Source organism: Mustelus asterias, chromosome 18 (assembly GCF_964213995.1).
Source record: "Mustelus asterias chromosome 18, sMusAst1.hap1.1, whole genome shotgun sequence".
Lineage (NCBI taxonomy): Eukaryota > Metazoa > Chordata > Chondrichthyes > Carcharhiniformes > Triakidae > Mustelus > Mustelus asterias.
The window spans coordinates 77,163,693-77,182,346 of NC_135818.1; the positions used below are offsets into that span (position 1 = coordinate 77,163,693).

Here is an 18,654-nt window from a genome sequence, read left to right on the forward strand (position 1 = left end):
TCATCTCTACGCAGACCCTTTTTAAAAAAACCATCACTGTATTACTCTTGAAATATGAACACTTAAGAAATGGGAAGAGTAGGCAATTTGACACCTCAAGCTTACTTCACTATTCAATGAGATCATAGCAAATTTATGGGCTTAACTTCATTTTTCTGCCTGTCCCTGTAACTCTCGGCTCCCTTGGAGATCAAAAATCGAACTCAGTCTTGAACATATTCAATGACCCATCCTTCACCAATCTCTGGGTCTAGGAAAGTAAATTTGAAATACTGTTTTCCACTCAAGTAGCTATTGGCAGGACTTTGGATTTATCCTTGGTTTTTACTTACCAGCATTTACCACTGGCTGATTCTGCAGTGCAAAACTGGATGCTTTGACAAATGCAGACATGAAACCAAGCTTCATGTTGTGCTTCTTGAGGAAGGTTTCTTTATGTAGAGTTCGCATTTCCTGGATGTTGCTGCAAGTGAAAGGACAAAAAAAATCAATAGTCTTTGCAGAGAGCACAGGGATTTCTTAAGGAAAACTGCACAGTGCTACAGTATTTCAGCAGGTGGATTTGAATGCACAACTTGTGACAAGGTTTATAAGATTCAATAGTCAATCACAAGTTCAAATTCAACTTTCTTTATTTCCATATTTTCTTAAACAAAAACCCAATTGCTGGGTCCTCCTAAATAGCACACGAAAACATATGAAATAGAGGGTTTAATTGGAAATGGAGGCATGTACTTCAAACAAAAAATTATGAGAAGTGAGATTGATAGCTGAGAATAATGACCAGGTTGATTTCAGCAGAGTAATGAGAATATGCTCTGAGAATTGAACAAATGCAAAACATTGTCATTGCTGGTAACAATCACATTAGAACAAAACTTGCATTTACATTGCACCTTTAAAGCAGAAAACAGGCAGTCAGAATCTGGGAAGATAGAGTTAAGTCAACATTTTTACACCCCTAAATTACCAATGGTGGTTTTGAAAGGTGTCCAATGCTGCACATTGCAAATGTAGCTCCACTAATGATTGCACAAAGTTAGAATAACTTGTATTTGACATTTCAATTAAATGCTCTTGAGATATATCCCAGTAGTGGTTAGCCTTGTGATAATGCTCATTTCATATTGAGTGGATTATTGCAATAGTCAGTCCTAAATATATGTGGCCTGAAAGTTACTTATTCATTCTCTCCACTTTTGCTATCTGCTGGGTATTTCTTGCAATATATTCCTTCAGAATTGTACTTGTTTTCATTAAATAAATGATAATGGAGAAAAATGTTATATATTATTGTGTGCAGACAACATTGCAGTAAGATTACTTAATTTAGCCTGTGTACAAGTAATGAATCAGTAAGGTTCAAGATTCAAAGGCATTTCCTCGTCTCCAATCCCGTGGAAATTGTAGATTAGTAGAACCAGCTCCCATAATGATTAACAGCATTAAAGATATGCACATCTGCTTAGGAACAGGATTGAGGGTTATGTGGATTATGTACAAGTAGAGATAACCAAACGTGTAGAATATATAGAGCTTTAAGCTTTGAAAAGTATCACATAAAAAGTCTTTTCTGTTTTCAAGTTTTACTTCCTACTTGAACCTCTCCAGTTCTTTACATGATGCTAAATTGTTTCTGGTTTAAGTATTGCACAATTATTTTATTTTTATTTGTGCCATTTGTCATAGTATTAATTTGAAGTAGGCAACTATCAATGAAAAGCATGCATTCATCGTCTGCTTTCAAGTTAGAGGGTTCTCAACAAGAAGCACAATAGCATCTCCCTTCATTCTCCACTTCAGTTACGTTAATAAACAGTTATTATTAGCTCTTATTTTTCATTAATGACTTTCAATTTCACTCAACAAACGTTCACTTAGAGGTAACTCAACCCTTACACTAATAAGACTACTTACCTCGTATCTCCCATCACTAAATATCATGTTAAGCTTTTGTGAAGAGGAAGCTGAGTAGCATTTTCTATGCAAAATACTTATAGCTTAGTACAAATCTGTGCATTTGATAGCATTGTACTGTGTTGATTATCATCTGAATGGCTTCTGTAATTGTTTGAACTACCTTACTTTTTATGTCACAGTACTGAAATCAGCTTAAGGCTTTCAATTCATACAGGGCACTATAATTTCCATCTGTTTGACCCAAGCGGAATTGTGTCTTACTGCAGAGCTGTCATACAATGAACTGCACTGTACTTCAGCCTTTCCAGCTGCTAGAGACAAATATTTGTCACCTTGCCACCTATGGACATTACTCTGGCGACAGCTGCTAGCCATAAAAGGTACGTCTTTATAGGTCCACTTATGGTTAGTTTTGTTTCTCATTTCTCACCAAAGCTTTTCCTTTCATGTTCCACTAGCATAGTTCCTATCACCAAATTGGCCAGTATTGTAGTATTACAATAGAATAATATTCTATTGTAAATGAGAAACAGGCATAATTGCATAATTGCAAAGCAAAAGAAAAGGGGAGCGCTGTTCTCAAAAATTCTTCTCATAGGAAATCAAATGTTTGAACTTGTGACAGAACTTTATATCTAGAAACAATTGTAAATATAAACATAGTTATACCATAACTTGACCGTGACACTGTCAGGTTATATTTCAATATGTCTCAGGAAAATTAATCCTGAATTAATTGCAAATTATTGAATTACAAAACAGTGGATGTACGAGAATCAACTATACAAGTCTTAATCACCAGACTTTTCTTTATAACTCGTAGAATCATAGAAACCCTACAGTACAGAAAGAGGCCATTCGGCCCATCGAGTCTGCACAGACCACAATCCCACCCAGGCCCTACCCCCATATCCTTACATATTTACCCACTAATCCCGCTAACCTACGCATTTCAGGACACTAAGGGCAATTTTTAGCACGGCCAATCAACCTAACCCGCACATTTTTGGACTGTGGGAGGAAACCGGAGCACCTGGAGGAAACCCACCCAAACACGAGGAGAATGTGCAAACTCCACACAGACAGTGACCCAAGCCGGGAATCGAACCCAGGTCCCTGGAGCTGTGAAGCAGCAGTGCTGACCACTGTGCTACCGTGCCGCCCAACTCAACTAGCTGAAGGAAACTGTGCAAAGATCATTTATGCAAAATAGATGCCCCAGTTAAAATGTAAGCCCGAGGGTGAGACCACTAAGAAAAACCCATAGGGTACAACACACTCACAAATGAGAACGATGTTGAGACCTCGTCGATTTTAACTGGCAAGTCTCATTTCCCCAAGACTAGCAAGCTGGCCAGCTTATCGTATGGGCTTCTGGCTACCCATATAAAACACATAAATATAGCTCATACCTGGCAAGTCGCACAGCTCAAGTGAGTAGGAGTGAATAGTGGTCTCAGGGATAGCCTAGGCTATGATACATTGGAGGACTATGGCAGCTCAACACGAGAGCAATGTGGAAATCTGAGGCCCAGTTACAAAAAGAAAAATGCACGAGTTACACAGAAGGTGTTGGCAGGTATGCCAAACACTTTGTCCACTCTGGATGATGGAGTCCACTTCCAGCACGTTTAAGACACTGACACACTGTCATGGGCATTTTCATTCAAACAACTCTGGTTTAAATGGTCATCAACAGGGAAGATGCAGCCAGACCCTTACAACAATAGGTCAAGTCACCAGCCTTTGCAGATTTCATACAAGCTCTGACAGCTGGCACCCAAGATTTATTTGTACAAATTTGGAGAAATTGGAATAACGGAATACCTTAAAAATACCATCTTACTGCACAATGGGCACAGTTTAGCATGAAACTCATGATCACACACAAGTTGCAGATTTATTAATGAAATCCCTGCCTACTGATTAGTGCCCCTGGCTGGTCATGAGGTACCCTAGTCACTACATGTGTACAAGCAATCATGTCCTATGCTCAGGGAAAGTCACGCTTAGCAGCAAAGAACAGGGCCCTCTAACTTTCATAGTTTTCATCTGTCCCAAGTGATGCATCCTCTGACTCTTAGCATCTATGATGACCTGTCTGTTGCAATTCTAGGTGATGGACAGAGAGACCACAGAGATGTTACCCCAAGCAATCTGGAAAGATCCAGATGCACTATAGTTCAAACTATTAGACACGCATGTGAAAAGGCATGAAAGGGGCAGCACGGTGGCACAGTGGTTAGCACTGCTGCTTCTCAGCGCCAGGGACCCGGGTTCGATTCCTGGCTTGGGTCACTGTCTGTGTGGAGTTTGCACATTCTCCATGTCTGTGAGAGTTTCCTCCGGGTACTTCACATTCTGAAAGACGTGCTGGTTTGGTACATTGACCCGAACAGGCGCCAGACTGTGACTACTAGGGGAATTTCACAGTAACTTCATTGCAGTGTTAATGTAAGCCTTACTTGTGACTAATAAATAAAACTTCTATGGTTCCCCAGTCCAGGTCTTCTTCCAGGAGTCAGCAACTGCATGTTCAATCTCTTGAGGCATTGCTCTGTTGACAGGTCCAGGAAGGTGACCTGTGTATCCACCTGTGAGGTGGGCAAAGCTTTTTGTGAGCCGACCCATCACTCACAGACTTCAGGTTTGCCTGCAGCTCCTGCTTCTTTGAGCTCTCTGCTGTTGCTACTGCACTTGCTTACTGACTCTTCCAGAGCAGTGCAGTTAAAGGAGTATGCATAGAACCATAGAAAATTACAGCTCAGAAACAGGCCTTTTGGCCCTTCTTGTCTGTGCCGAACCATTTTTTGCCTAGTCCCACTGACCTGCACTTGGACCATATCCCTCCACACCCCTCTCATCCATGAACCCGTCCAAGTTTTTCTTAAATGTTAAAAGTGACCCCGCATTTACCACTTTATCTGGCAGCTCATTCCACACTCCCACCACTCTCTGCGTGAAGAAGCCCCCCCCTAATATTCCCTTTAAACTTTTCTCCTTTCACCCTTAACCCATGCCCTCTGTTTTTTTTCTCCCCTAGCCTCAGCGGAAAAAGCCTGCTTGCATTCACTCTATCTATACCCATCAAAATCTTATACACCTCTATCAAATCTCCCCTCAATCTTCTACGCTCCAGGGAATAAAGTCCCAACCTATTCATACTTAGTTCTTCTGGCTGCATTTAGATAGGGGTGCAGAAATCCAACAAAAAGCACAACTCACAATCTAACATGTTATAGCACCTGCAACTAAACTATATTGGTGGAAGTCATGATCCCTTAAGTCCAACAGCTTAAGTGGACAGCCAATCTGCTGTCATCTGCAACTTCAGCAGTTTATTCATTACTTCTGAGATCATCACAGAATCATACAGCAAAGGTGGCTGCTATCCTGCCTACTGCGCTTCTGTCAGTTCCTTGAAAGAGCTATTCAATTAGTTCCACTCTATTGCTCTTTTCCTATAGCCCTGTAAAGCTCTCGTATCCAATTCCAATTGAAAGTTTCCACTATCATTTCAGGCTGGACATTTCAGATTACAACTCACTGAAAGGAAATTTGCATCTCCCTCTTGGTCTTTGTTAATTTCCTTAAATCTGTGTTCACTGGTTACCAATCCTCTTGCAAATGAAAACAGTTTCTCCTCATTTACTCAAACACCTTCATAACTTGAACACCGATGACATCTCCCTTTAACGTTCTCTACTATGAAGGAGAACCATCTCAGGTTCTTTGTTCCCTCCACATAACTGAAGTCTCTCATCCTTGGTATCATTCGGATAAATCTTTGCACCCTCTCCAAGATTTTGGCATTCATCCTGACATTTGGTGCCCAGAATTGTACAAAATGCTGCATTCAAGCTAACCAGTAATTTATGAAGGTTTAATATAACTTCCTAGATATTGTGCTCTACACCTCTATTAGTAAAGCCAACAATCTCATTTTTAATGGCCTTATCATCTTGTCTTCTCACTTTTAAAGTTTTGTGTACATGAATCTTCAAGATCTCAAGTTCCTGACACCCCTTCAAATTGTACCATTTAGTTTATACAGCCATTTTTTCTTCTTCATTCCAAAGTGCATCACCTCAAATTTCCCTGCATTAAACCTCAGCTGTCATTTGACAGCTCATTTCTCCAATCTATATTATATTCCTCTGAAGTCTGTTATTGTCCTCCACACGGTTTACTACATTTCCAATTTTTGTAGCATCCGCAAACTTAGAAATTAGGCCTGTATACCGAAGTCCAGGTCACTGCTATAAATCAAATCAGCAGTCCCAACACCTTCCTTCCAGTCTGAAGGACAACCATTAACATCTGTTTCTTACCCAAACTAATGCTGCTCCTTTAACCCCATGGGCTTCAATTTTGTGAACAAATTTATTATAAGGCAGTAGGGAAGAGATCTTTGTCTTTTTTTATTATTCTTTCACGGAGTGTAGACATTGCTGGCAAGGCCAGCATTTGTTTCCTATCCCTAAATACCCTTGAACTGTGTTCTTGCAAGGCCATTTCAGAGGGCAGTTAAGTCAGCCACATTGCTGTGGGTTTGGAGTCACATCTAGGCCAGACCAGGTAAGGTTGGCAAATTTCCTTCCCTAAAGGACATTAGAAAATAGATGGGCCTATGACAGTTGATGATAGTTTCATGGTTACCATTACTGAGATAGCTGACAACAAACTCGATATCGAAAGCCTCATTTGCATATATTCATCCTTTTCTGGAAGCACTTCTAGCATGCATTAGAAATAACATTGAAAAACTGGGCAAGTACAAGAATTAATAGAAATTTGGCATAACATCACTCACCACAAATCTGGACAGCTGAAGGCACAGCCACCAATGGTGGACTGATTAAAATCATGGATGCTCGTGGGGCTAGTGTGGATATTGAAGGGTTGTGGAGCTGAAGGAGATTATAGAGGTAGGGAAGGATAAGGCCAGAGAAAGATTTGAAAACAAGGATGAGAACTTGAAAATCAAAATATTGCTTGACTGAGAGCCAGTGCAGCTCAGTGAGTACAGGGGAGTTAGAATAGAATGTGGTGCATGTTAAAACACAGGTAGCAGAGTTTTGGATGACCTCAGATTTATGGAAGGTAGAATGTGGGAGACAAGCCAGGAGAGCAGCTGGACTAGTTGAGTCTAGAGGTAATGAATGCAATGCGGTTTTCAGCAGCAGATGAGCTGAGATGAGGGTGAAGTCAGGCGACATTGTGGGAGGTGAAAGAGGCCATCTTATTATTTGTGTGAATATGTCAAAAGCGATCTCGGGGTCAAACAGGGTCCAAATGACACTATCCTCACCTCTGCCCACCTCCCTCACTAATCGTCCACCATGCCTGCACCCAAATTCAAAATACAACTTGCATGCATTGCAGAGTTTCTCCAGAGAAGCATAAAGAACCAAAACAGATTTTTGGTTAGACGTTGCTATCTTCCAAAGTTTCATCTTTAAAATAATTTGAAGGCAGCGCAAACAGGGTAGGACAACATGCAACATATATTTATATACATATAGATTATTTACATTATAGATAGACACACATCACACGGGGAATAGACTGAATTGCGTAAGAGTTTATTTAACAAATGCTGTACACACTTGCTGACGAGCTCTTATAATGGGCCAGAAAGATTTTTCCTTTACTAGTGTTGCAAAGAAGATATAATCCTATTTATACACAATGTTGGGAACAGTCTCCATTCTGTATCTAACCCATAGCATAACCTGGATCTAAATCCTGGGACTCCCTTTCCAACAGCACTGTGGGTGCTCCTACACCACATGGACTACAGTGCTTCAAGCAACAGCTCACCACCACCTTCACAAGGGCAATTAGGGATGGGGAATAAATACCAGCCTTGCCAATGACACCCACATCTCATGAATAAGTTAAAAAACGGATCTTCAAGCACCTGATGACATATTTGGCATCAAAAGTGGAAAAAATGTTCCAACCCCCAGTACTGAACTGAAATAAATACAGAATTCTCTGGAGAGATGGATAGTGTGACTGTTGTAAGTGGGAATCTGTGTTTCAAATGAAACTAGCAATGAAACAGTTAAAGGCCAGTGAAAGTGGATAGTGTGTTCACTGACCCGATAAAAGGTGTCCATGTCTGTGTTTTCCCCTTAACCCTGTTTGTTTTCCTGCACTTAAGCTCATTAACTCTAGGATTACTTCCCTAACACCATTAGGCATCCCCAAGATGCAAGAACACAAGAAAAGGAGCCAGGAATGATAAAATCTTCTAGTCTAACTATATCAAAATTTCATTGCCTCATCATTAAACTGCTTTCATTCAAAGACCAGGCTTCTCCCTCGAGGGTTTATCTCTCTGCCCCATCTCTTCCCTCCTTCTCTTCAGTCTCCAGGCAGATGTCAGTCTTGTAAAGTGCATTCTTAGCTAATCTGTTTAAATAGGTATTATTACAGCACACAACACTATCCTGAAGCACTGTAAACCAAAACTGGCATATTAGCCCCTTAAACAAAATTTTAAAAGCATCATTTCCAGCACAAGAGACAAATATTTTCCCTTCAATTAATATTGTGCAGTCTGTCCATCTTACAACAAAAGCACATTAGGAAAAATATTTACAGGAGTTTGTCTTTAAGTGGAGATGATGTTTCAATTTACCAAAGGGCTCAAATGGCATTCGGAAAGAAATTTCCTAATGATAGTTCAAGATGTAGCCTTAGTTACTTCCAATTTAAAAGCCTTGCAAGCGTTCTCTTTCCTTGACTTTGAAGGTTTTCACAAGAGCTCTGCAATTATTCAATATAGAGAAAATGTTGGGGGCGATGGTGGAATAGGAGGAAATAGGAGAGAAAATAGCAAGATTGGGAACTAGAACAGATCGCGGGAAGGACCATGATGGTGCAACATGGGTTTGTGACAGTAACTACCCATACACTGGAGTTGTCAATCTAATTGTACCCACCATAGGGAAGGAATAATTGGAGGATGGGCCTTCTGACAGCTGGTTCGTCCCAGACATGCACTGGAGGAGGTTATTTGAATCTTTGCTATAAATATTTGTGACATGGGAGACCCAGAAAAGGATTAAGGGAAGAAAGAACAAACCATAAGTGTGTCACTCACTTTCCCTCCCACTCCTCAACAGAATGTAACAAGTTTTCGATATCTCCTTTCAAAGCAAAGAATGAACAATTTTAGGTAGTTCTGACTGATGCCTGTAGATGAATCACTTTGTGGAGACTCCCACTACATCAATTAGAACAAGATGGAAACATCTCATTATGTTACTGCTCTTAGGTCTCACCAACTTAACAAGCTAAAACATGTACATGAGAATAGTTTTATATTCCATTTTCCCAATAACTAAATGAAGACACATAAAACGACATGACTGGTCATGATAGTTCTGTGAATACCTCTCATTATGCCGACTGCAGCTGCTGAATCCACCTTACCTCATGTCAATTTCGTTGAAAGTAGTCAGCATGGCACAAGTATCCTGAGCCTCCTTTAGCCGCTGTGCAATTCGAAGTCGCATTCTATTCATTTTAACCTAAACATTTAGAAGTCAATTACAAAATTAGTCCATCCTACACAAGTTTAAATTTTAAGGCTATTGTCTAATCAAGAGATTCAAATAGATTACATGGAGAATATTTGATACCTGGCAGTGACTACAATCAATACTTTAGCAAATCATATTACTCCTCGTGTGCAAAGAACAGTACAGCACAGGAAACAGGCCCTTCGACCCTCCAAGCCTGTGCCACTCCTTGGTCCAACTAGACCAATCGTTTGTATCCCTCCATTCCCAGGCTGCTCATGTGACTATCCAGGTAAGTCTTAAACGATGTCAGCATGCCTGCCTCCACCACCCTTCTTGGCAGCGCATTCCAGGCCCCCACCACCCTCTGTGTAAAAAACATCGCTCTAATATCTGAGTTATACTTCGCCCCTCTCACCTTGAGCCCGTGACCCCTCGTGAACGTCACTTCTGATCTGGGAAAAAGCTTCCCACCGTTCACCCTATCTATCCCCTTCATAATCTTGTACACCTCTATTAGATCTCCCCTCATTCTCCGTCTTTCCAGGGAGAACAACCCCAGTTTACCCAATCTCTCCTCATAGCTAAGACCCTCCATACCAGGCAACATCCTGGTAAACCTTCTCTGCACTCTCTCTAACGCCTCCACGTCCTTCTGGTAGTGCGGCGACCAGAACTGGAGGCAGTACTCCAAATGTGGCCTAACCAGCGTTCTATACAGCTGCATCACCAGACTCCAGCTTTTATACTCTATACCCCGTCCTATAAAGGCAAGCATACCATATGCCTTCTTCACCACCTTCTCCACCTGTGTTGCCACCTTCAAGGATTTGTGGACTTGCACACCTAGGTCCCTCTGTGTTTCTATACTCCTGATGACTCTGCCATTTATTGTATAACTCCCCCCTACATTATTTCTTCCAAAATGCATCACTTCGCATTTATCCGGATTAAACTCCATCTGCCACCTCTCCGCCCAATTTTCCAGCCTATCTATATCCTGCTGTATTGCCCGACAATGCTCTTCGCTATCCGCAAGTCCAGCCATCTTCGTGTCATCCGCAAACTTGCTGATTACACCAGTTAGACCTTCTTCCAAATCATTTATATATATCACAAATAGCAGAGGTCCCAGTACAGAGCCCTGCGGAACAAAGTATGATTTCCTCTTGCCATTACAAATAAAGGACCAGGATATCTGAATGTTTACATGCAATATGGTCAGGTTGGTGATAGTGATAGAGAATCCAAATGATTCCACAAGTACTGATGCAGCATTAAAAACTATTGTTTTTCAGAGCAAACATAGAAATAAACTAGCCAATCCTCAAAAATCTTGCATTGTTGTATCCAATTTGACCATTAACATTGATGTTAGAATAATAGCTTCCTGGGAATAACAGGGTGCCATTTAACTGGGGTTAAATGATGCCTTTTATGGTTAACCACCATTCTTGATATCCAAAATGTTAATACTTTTGTGTAATAACTGGGTAAACAAAGAATTTGTCAATAATTTCATGATTCGGCAATGATAAACTACAATGGCCAGTTACAGCTTGGCAGATTTTACATTTTTAGCCCCTTCCCTAGAAAGCTAGAAATTCCCACAGCAAAAACTGGTATGTCACTACTCAATTGTTCCACCTATTAATTTCCTAGGCCCTGCAGCACTAGTAGTTCAGGAGGTGGTGTGGCTAGTGAGGCATCCGGACCTGAAGGCATGAGTGTGAGTCAACTACAGATGGCACATCTGATCAGCTCATTTCTCCTGTCGGGAAATATTTTGCTTCCTTTTGACACACTCAGTGTTATAAACAGCAAAATGGAATCAAAACTGCAGCAGACTACTAGCCCGAGACTCAGAAAATCCAACCCTGAACTATTCATGCATGCAGTAGCAAATTCAGGAGCAGCTTGCCCATTTGTCCTCAGTTACAAAGAAGGTAATACTTTTTTAAAATATAGGATCTATTAAATCTCGTGTGGTATGGTATTTGCATATCAGTCTACGAAAAACCATTATTTCTATACAATAAATTTGTATATAGCTGGTATTTATGTATCAGTCCAAAAAAAGCTCTGTTGTAAACAAAATATACCCACCGTTATTGCTAGACAATAAAGTCATATATAGCAGGCTGTAACTGACGCCATTTACTGCTTGATACCTACCCTATGCTCTGATCTGATACCCCTCACTCCCATGTCTGAAGTTGGAGCCAAGTGTCCAACAGTAGGCTTCACTGCTGATACTGGAATAAAAGCAGAACACAAGACAATGTTAGAAACTGGATGTGCAAAACCTACATTTCTATCCTATTCACATCATCTCCTGTCCTGTAGATGCCTCTGGCAAAACCCCATTTAAACAAGATAAGAGGATTACCTGCCAACAATGTAACCATTGAAGCCATGATGCGCACACAATAGAGGAAGAGTATAGCAAGTGCACTGGTTAGAAGTCACAAACCCATGACCATGAAGAATGTTAAAAAGAGTCATATACAGCAAAAGGATTGCTGAACCATTCAAGATTAATAATAATCTATTGTTTCCACTATTTTCTTTGTCTATGTTAGCTTAGCTTACCCGATAACACTCTTGAGTTGGACTCAAAAACGTTGTGGGTTTAAGCCTCATGAAAGTTTGTATGCATGTCTAGGTTGCCAGTTCATGCAGTACTGGGGGTGGGGGGACGTGCCTTTGTCAGAATTTAAAGAGTAGGAATCTCCTTCTGTCCCATCTAATATTCATCCCTTGATGAATGCCACCAATAATATATATTTTATTGCTGCCTGTGGAATCCTACAGCGCACAAAATGGCTGACAGTTTCCTGCACAATAAGTTACTTCAATTCAACACACAAAGTTTTGAGACATTTCTCAAGTGTTACAAAGCATTACGTTAACAGACAACTTTTAAATTGAAGTCATTTATTTTCCTCACCAGGTTTACTTTCCACGGCCTGCATATTTACCGGTGGCACAGGTGGCATTGTGCTAGGAATTGCCCCTGCTGTGGCTGCAGGTGGTGGTGGTAGCGGTGCTGCTGCTTCTGGCTTGGGGGTCGGAGGGGCTTCTGGTTTTGGCTTTGCAGCACCGGCTAGAAAAGTAAAAACACATAATTAACCAGGCTTGAGATATGATTTCACCAAAACATTATGCAATATACATGCATTGATAATATTTTTGACATATTTAAATGTCCCAAAAGCTTCACAGAAACATTGCTTAACTAAGAGCTAATGTAGGTCAGCAAGCACAAGTAACCCACCTTCTATCTTCCTGAGTTTGAAGAGTGGGGTCCCTCCTTCCACTTTACCCCCATCAGGGACCAAGAGCTCCTCAATTACACCAGCATGTGGTGCAGGAACCTGTACTGATGTCTGGAATAAAGAAGAATTAATTTTAGGAATTATATCCTGGTAGCACGTATTACACAGTGGGCAAATAACTCATCAGCTTCCTATACAATATTAGTTGTCAATGGGGAATCGGCAGCAATTTTCAGGTTCAGTTCACAAAATGAGAGATAGTGGCTGGTTCAACAACTGGATTGAAGGTCAATGGAAAATTCACAACCCATGGCACAATGTTATAGTGCTGTTTGCAGACGCAGAACTTGGATCAATTGAGTTTGTCACATTGCAATGAAATGCTGAGTGGCACATTAAATGCTAATTACAAAAGGATCAATTCAAAAAGAGTTTGGCACAAATATGAAAATATGACATATTTTCGTACATATTCTGAAAATAATTTAAAGTTGAAGGCAGCGATTCCTAGAGACATTTAATATCTTTAATCATGTAACAGGAAGTGGAATTGTTAAGTCTTTTGTTCAGATTACAGCATTTTTACAGATATGAAAATGGAATCCTGAATACGAAGGTAATATGGTAACCGAAGTAACCAAGTTATTGCATTACAGATAATGCTGATAATTAACTGGACTGGGATGATGACTGATTAGAGTTCTCAAATTAGTGCAAAAGGAGAACTGATTAAGCCAATTAAGAAAAAATGTATTAAAGCTAATTTTGCAAAATCTCACTTCCAGCAGCAACCTAAAAGGTCATGCATCTGCAATCCTAGCACTTGCTACCTACTAAAAAGGCCACCGGCTCAGAGTAATTTCTTCAATTAATCCAATAATAAGCATTTTTACACAAGAGAATGAGGATGAAGGTATGGAACTCAGGGAGAGAGACGGTGAGGTTCTTGAGCAAATTGATTGGGAAGGACAATGCATTGGAGGTGTTGGTTGACTTAAAAGTGGGACAAATCTCCAAGCCCGAATGAATTGTGTCCCAGGCTGCTGTGCCTTTTCTGCCATATTTCGTAGTGACCAAAAAAAGGGAAAAGGCAGCTTGTCAGAAGCAATCAAAAATGTTACTAACCTTATCAGTTTCAATTTCACACACCACCTCATCTTCAGTTACTGTATCACCAACAGCTGTAACAAATCACAGGGAATGAATTGGAGTGTTTTGCATGAAAATACCAAATGCAAAATCAAAGCTCATTTTGGGACTTAGATAATATTCTTAAAAAAAGCAACAGTTATATGAATTCACAAGTTATCTGAACCCCAAAATTAGATTTATGCCTTGTAATTACCTGAGTTGTTTGTTCTTTTTAGTCGTATTCAAGTTCTGGACCACCTTAGGAAAGATATATTGGCCAGGGAATGCAGTGTTTTTCTAAATCAAAATAATGCCTGAATTTTTTTTATTCCTGGGATATGGGCATCGCTGGTATGGCCAGCATTTATCCCTAATTGGCCTTGAGAAGGAACATTGTATTACCAAGTCAGGATAGCGTGGATTGGAGGGGGACTTCCAGGTGGTGGTGTTCCCATGCATTTACTGCCCTTGTCCTTCTAGATGGTAGTGGTCTTGAGTTTGGAAGGTGCTGTCTAAAGAGCCTTCATAAGTTCCTGCAGCGTATCCTGGAGATGGTACACACTGCTGCCAATGTGCGTCAGTGGTAAAGAGAGTGGATGGGGTGCCAATGATGCCATCAGCTGGCTGCTTTGTCCTGAGTGGTGCTGTGCTTCTTAAATGTTGTTGGAGCTGTACTCATCCAGGCAATGGAAGGGTATTTCATCACATTCCTGACTTGTAGATGTTGGACAAGCTTTAGGAGTCAGGTGAGTTACTTACTGCAAGATTCCTAGCCACTGGCCCTGCTCTTGTAAGCACAGTATTTTATATGGCCAGTCCAGTTCAGTTTCTAGTCAATAGTTACTCCCAGAACTTTGATAGTGGAGGAATTCAGCGATTGTAATGCCACTGAATAGCAAGATGCTATGGTTAGATTCTCTCTCACTGGAGATGGTCAATATCTAGAACTTGTGTGGCACGAATGTTACTTGCCACCTGTCAGCCCAAGCCTAAATTTCGTACAGGTCTTGTTGCATTTGAACATGAACTGCTTAAGTATCTGAGGAGTTATGAATGGTGCTGAATATTGTGCAAGCATCAGCAAACATCCCCACTTCTGATCTTATGATGAATGGAAGTTCATTGATGAAGCAACTGAAGATGGTTGGACCTAGGACATTACCCTGAGGAACTCTTGCAGTGATGTCATGGAGCTGAGATGATGAATCTCTAATAACCAAGACCACCTGCTTTTGTGCTCCAACCAGCAGAGAATTTTCTCTGACCAGTTTTGTTACGGCTCCTTGATGCCATATTCGGTCAAATGCTGCCTTGATGACAAAGGCAGTCACTCTCATCTCACCTCTGGCATTTAGCTCTTCTGTCCATGTTTAAACCAAGGCTATAATGAGGGCAGGAGCTGAGTGACTTTAGCGGAACCAAACTGAGCATTAGTGAGCAGGTTATTGCTATTGTTACCGAGAGGTATTATGTAGATAAGAAGTAGGAGGGGTTCAAGGATAGATGTTTGGAGTACTCCAGAGGTAATGGTGCAGTAGTGAGAAGAGATGACACTGCAAGTGATCATTTTGATTGTATAATAGTTTCATCTTGCTGGATAATAGGAGGAGAGTGGCATGGTTTACAGTATCAAAGGCTGCAAACAAGTTGAGAAGGATGAGGAGAAAGAGTTTACAATGGTCATGGTCACAAAAGTTTCAAATATGACCAGAGATTTTTTGCTGATAGGAATATTAATATTTGTTCATATACCATTTACTTAAAATAAGAACATAAGAAATAGTAGCAGGGGTAGGCCATCTAGCCCCTCAAGCCTGCTCCGCCATTCAATAAGATCATGGCTGATCTGATAGTGGGTTCAGTTCCACTTACCCGCCCGCTCCCCATAACCCTTAATGGTTAAAAATCTATCTATCTGTGACTTAAACACATTTAACGAGGTAGCCTTTACTGCTTCATTGGGCAGAGAATTCCAAAGATTCACTACCCTCTGGGAGAAGTTCCTCCTCAACTCTCTTCTAAATTGACTCCCCCGTATTTTGAGGCTATGCCCCCTAGTTCTTGTTTCCATTGTAAGTGGAAATAACCTCGCTGCTTCTACCCTGTCTAGCCCCTTCATTATCTTATATGTCTCTATAAGATCTCCCCTCAACCTTCTAAACTCCAATGAGTACAATCTCTCCTCATAAGCTAACCCCCTCATCTCTGGAGTCAACCTGGTGAACCTTCTCTGTACCCACTCCAAAGCTAATATATCCTTTCTTAAATAAGGGGACCAAAATTGTACACAGTACTCTAGGTGCGGCCTCACCAGTAGCCTGTACAGTTGCAGCATGACCTCCCTGCTTTTATACTCCATCCCTCTCGCGATAAAGACCAACATTCCATTTGCCTTCTTGATTACCTGCTGCACCTGCAAACTGAGTTTTTGTGATTCATGCACAAGAACCCCCAGGTCCCTCTGCACAGTAGCATGTTGTAATTTTTCACCGTTTAAATAATAGCCCATTTTACTATTATTCCTTCCAAAGTGGATAACCTCACACTTACCAACGTTATACTCCATCTGCCAGATCCTTGCCCACTCACTTAGCCTATCCAAATCTCTCTGCAGACTCTGTGTCCTCCACGCAATTGGCTTTCCCACTCATCTTTGTTACATCCACAAACTTTGTTACCCTACACTCGGTCCCCTCCTCCAGATCGTCTATGTATATGGTAAATAGTTGAGGCCCCAGCACCGGTCCCTGCAGCATGCCACTAGTCACTGATTGCCAACCGGAAAAGCACCCATTTATTCCGACTCTCTGCTTTCTGTTAGATAGCCAATCCTCAATCCATGCTAACACTTTACCCCCAACTCCATGTACCTTTATCTTATGCAGCAACCTTTTGTGAGGCACCTTATCGAATGCCTTCTGGAAATCTAAATACACCACATCCACTAAAAGTCTCCAGCACCCAGATACACTAGGAATTTTCCATAAAAACATATTTCTACTAATATGTTTTTAATAAATAAACAGCTGCCAACGACAATATGATTGAAGAAAGAGTGGTGGTCGTCAAACAGATCTTCTCTCACCAATTTTCAAATAATCAGTCCTTCTAACAACTAACCAAGTATTCATATTTCTCTAAAATGCATTGTACCTTTTTCCCACCTGACATCTCCCTCTGTGACAGACTCTGCAAACGCTGGCGTATTCACTGTCAGCACTTCATCTGTGAAAGCAAGACAGAGAAAGTTAAAAGCGAGTATAAAAAGACATTCATTGCAGCTTAAGATATCATTTTCTTAAGCTTAAGAAAAATGCTTTACACTTCAGATGCTTAATTAGGCAGAGAAGTTTGATAGACATAGCACCAAAGCTGTATACCGATATTCTAGATTAAAAGTTACATAAAGACTGCATTTGACTTTTCTAATTGCAAGCCAAACCACAAAGAAACCAAAATAATCTGGCCTTGCTCATGTATAACCACAAAAAAAGGGCAACACAAATTTTAATTTTAACTTCTTTTCCACATACAATTTTAAACTTTGGATGCACTTAATCTTTTTCTGTGATGGGGTTTGATTGTGACACATTGAACAAAACAAGGCAAATATGCAAAAATAATCTGATATGCATTTTAAGTGTAAATCAAAGTGGCGGTTATTGCTGCTGAACTTCACATCTTTTTACTATTAACATCCAGTACGTTAATGTACTGAGGGCTTACCCATCATATACAGCAGAAGCTAAAGCTTTCCTTCACTGTTCCACAGTGCCTCGATGTCGATGAGAGCACTTTTGTCAAAAACAGGATTCAAGAGAGTTGAAGGATGGAATATGCTTAATACAAAATTATTTTAAAGTATTTATGCTGTACAATAACCTGGGGTGTCATACAAACACCATACAAAATGATGTCCTTTTTGTCTATGAGCTGTTTGTCTTAAACAAAAAAAAAGTGCATGTTGGAGCTGTATTCAGTCCAAAATCCATTTGAAAAAGCTTTAAAAACAAGCTTGAGTTTCCTGGTATGAGATACAAATGCGAAACACTATCTATTTTGTAGTCTTAAATGTAATTTTTTTTCAGAATTTATGATACTGTGTCTCTTGGTACAATATATTATTTCATAAGGTAATTTGGTTGCAGTTAAAAAAATACCTGGCCAATAATCTAATTGAACCACAACTAATGGGTAAAGTGAATATCTGGTTAGAATGAGAAGTGCTAATGGTTCAAACAGTCTGTCAAATGGTCCTACAGTTGCACTTCACATAAAATGATCCAATACTTACTAAAGACTGCCGATGTCCTAAAATGTCGGATGTGGAAGATGCTGAATTTGGAGACATTTTCTCTGCAAATAAACAATCATAATTAGACCGACCCATAAATTATAGAGAGAGGACAGATCATCTTACAAATAACTTAAGCATCCTCAAATGCAGTCTACAAAAATGCAAATTATTTTATAATCCTCTAATGTATTCCCAGCTCTTATTTTTATCCACAAAACATGAATCAGACTGATTTTCAGACAATTCAGACAATAGGGCGGCACGGTAGCGCAGTGGTTAGCACTGCTGCTTCACAGCTCCAGGGTCCCGGGTTTGATTCCCGGCTTGGGTCACTGTCTGTGTGGAGTTTGCACATTCTCCTCGTGTCTGCGTGGGTTTCCTCCGGGTGCTCCGGTTTCCTCCCACAGTCCAAAGATGTGCGGGTTAGGTTGATTGGCCATGCTAAAATTGCCCCTTAGTGTCCTGAGATGCGTAGGTTAGAGGGATTAGTGGG

At 40.5% G+C, this 18,654-nt stretch overlaps 1 protein-coding gene across 1 annotated transcript in view; it reads right to left on the bottom strand.

Annotated features, from left to right (window-relative positions):
- dlst (dihydrolipoamide S-succinyltransferase) overlaps positions 1 to 18,654 on the bottom strand; it is a 40,958-nt gene that overhangs the window by 10,387 nt on the left and 11,917 nt on the right. The window contains exons 4-11 of the mRNA XM_078234334.1: positions 18,159 to 18,220; positions 17,018 to 17,089; positions 13,859 to 13,914; positions 12,733 to 12,844; positions 12,406 to 12,561; positions 11,631 to 11,710; positions 9,367 to 9,464; positions 333 to 463 (exon numbers count right to left, since the gene is read on the bottom strand). Coding sequence (XP_078090460.1) covers positions 333 to 463; positions 9,367 to 9,464; positions 11,631 to 11,710; positions 12,406 to 12,561; positions 12,733 to 12,844; positions 13,859 to 13,914; positions 17,018 to 17,089; positions 18,159 to 18,220 — 767 coding nt within the window. The remainder of the gene's footprint in view (positions 1 to 332; positions 464 to 9,366; positions 9,465 to 11,630; positions 11,711 to 12,405; positions 12,562 to 12,732; positions 12,845 to 13,858; positions 13,915 to 17,017; positions 17,090 to 18,158; positions 18,221 to 18,654) is intronic.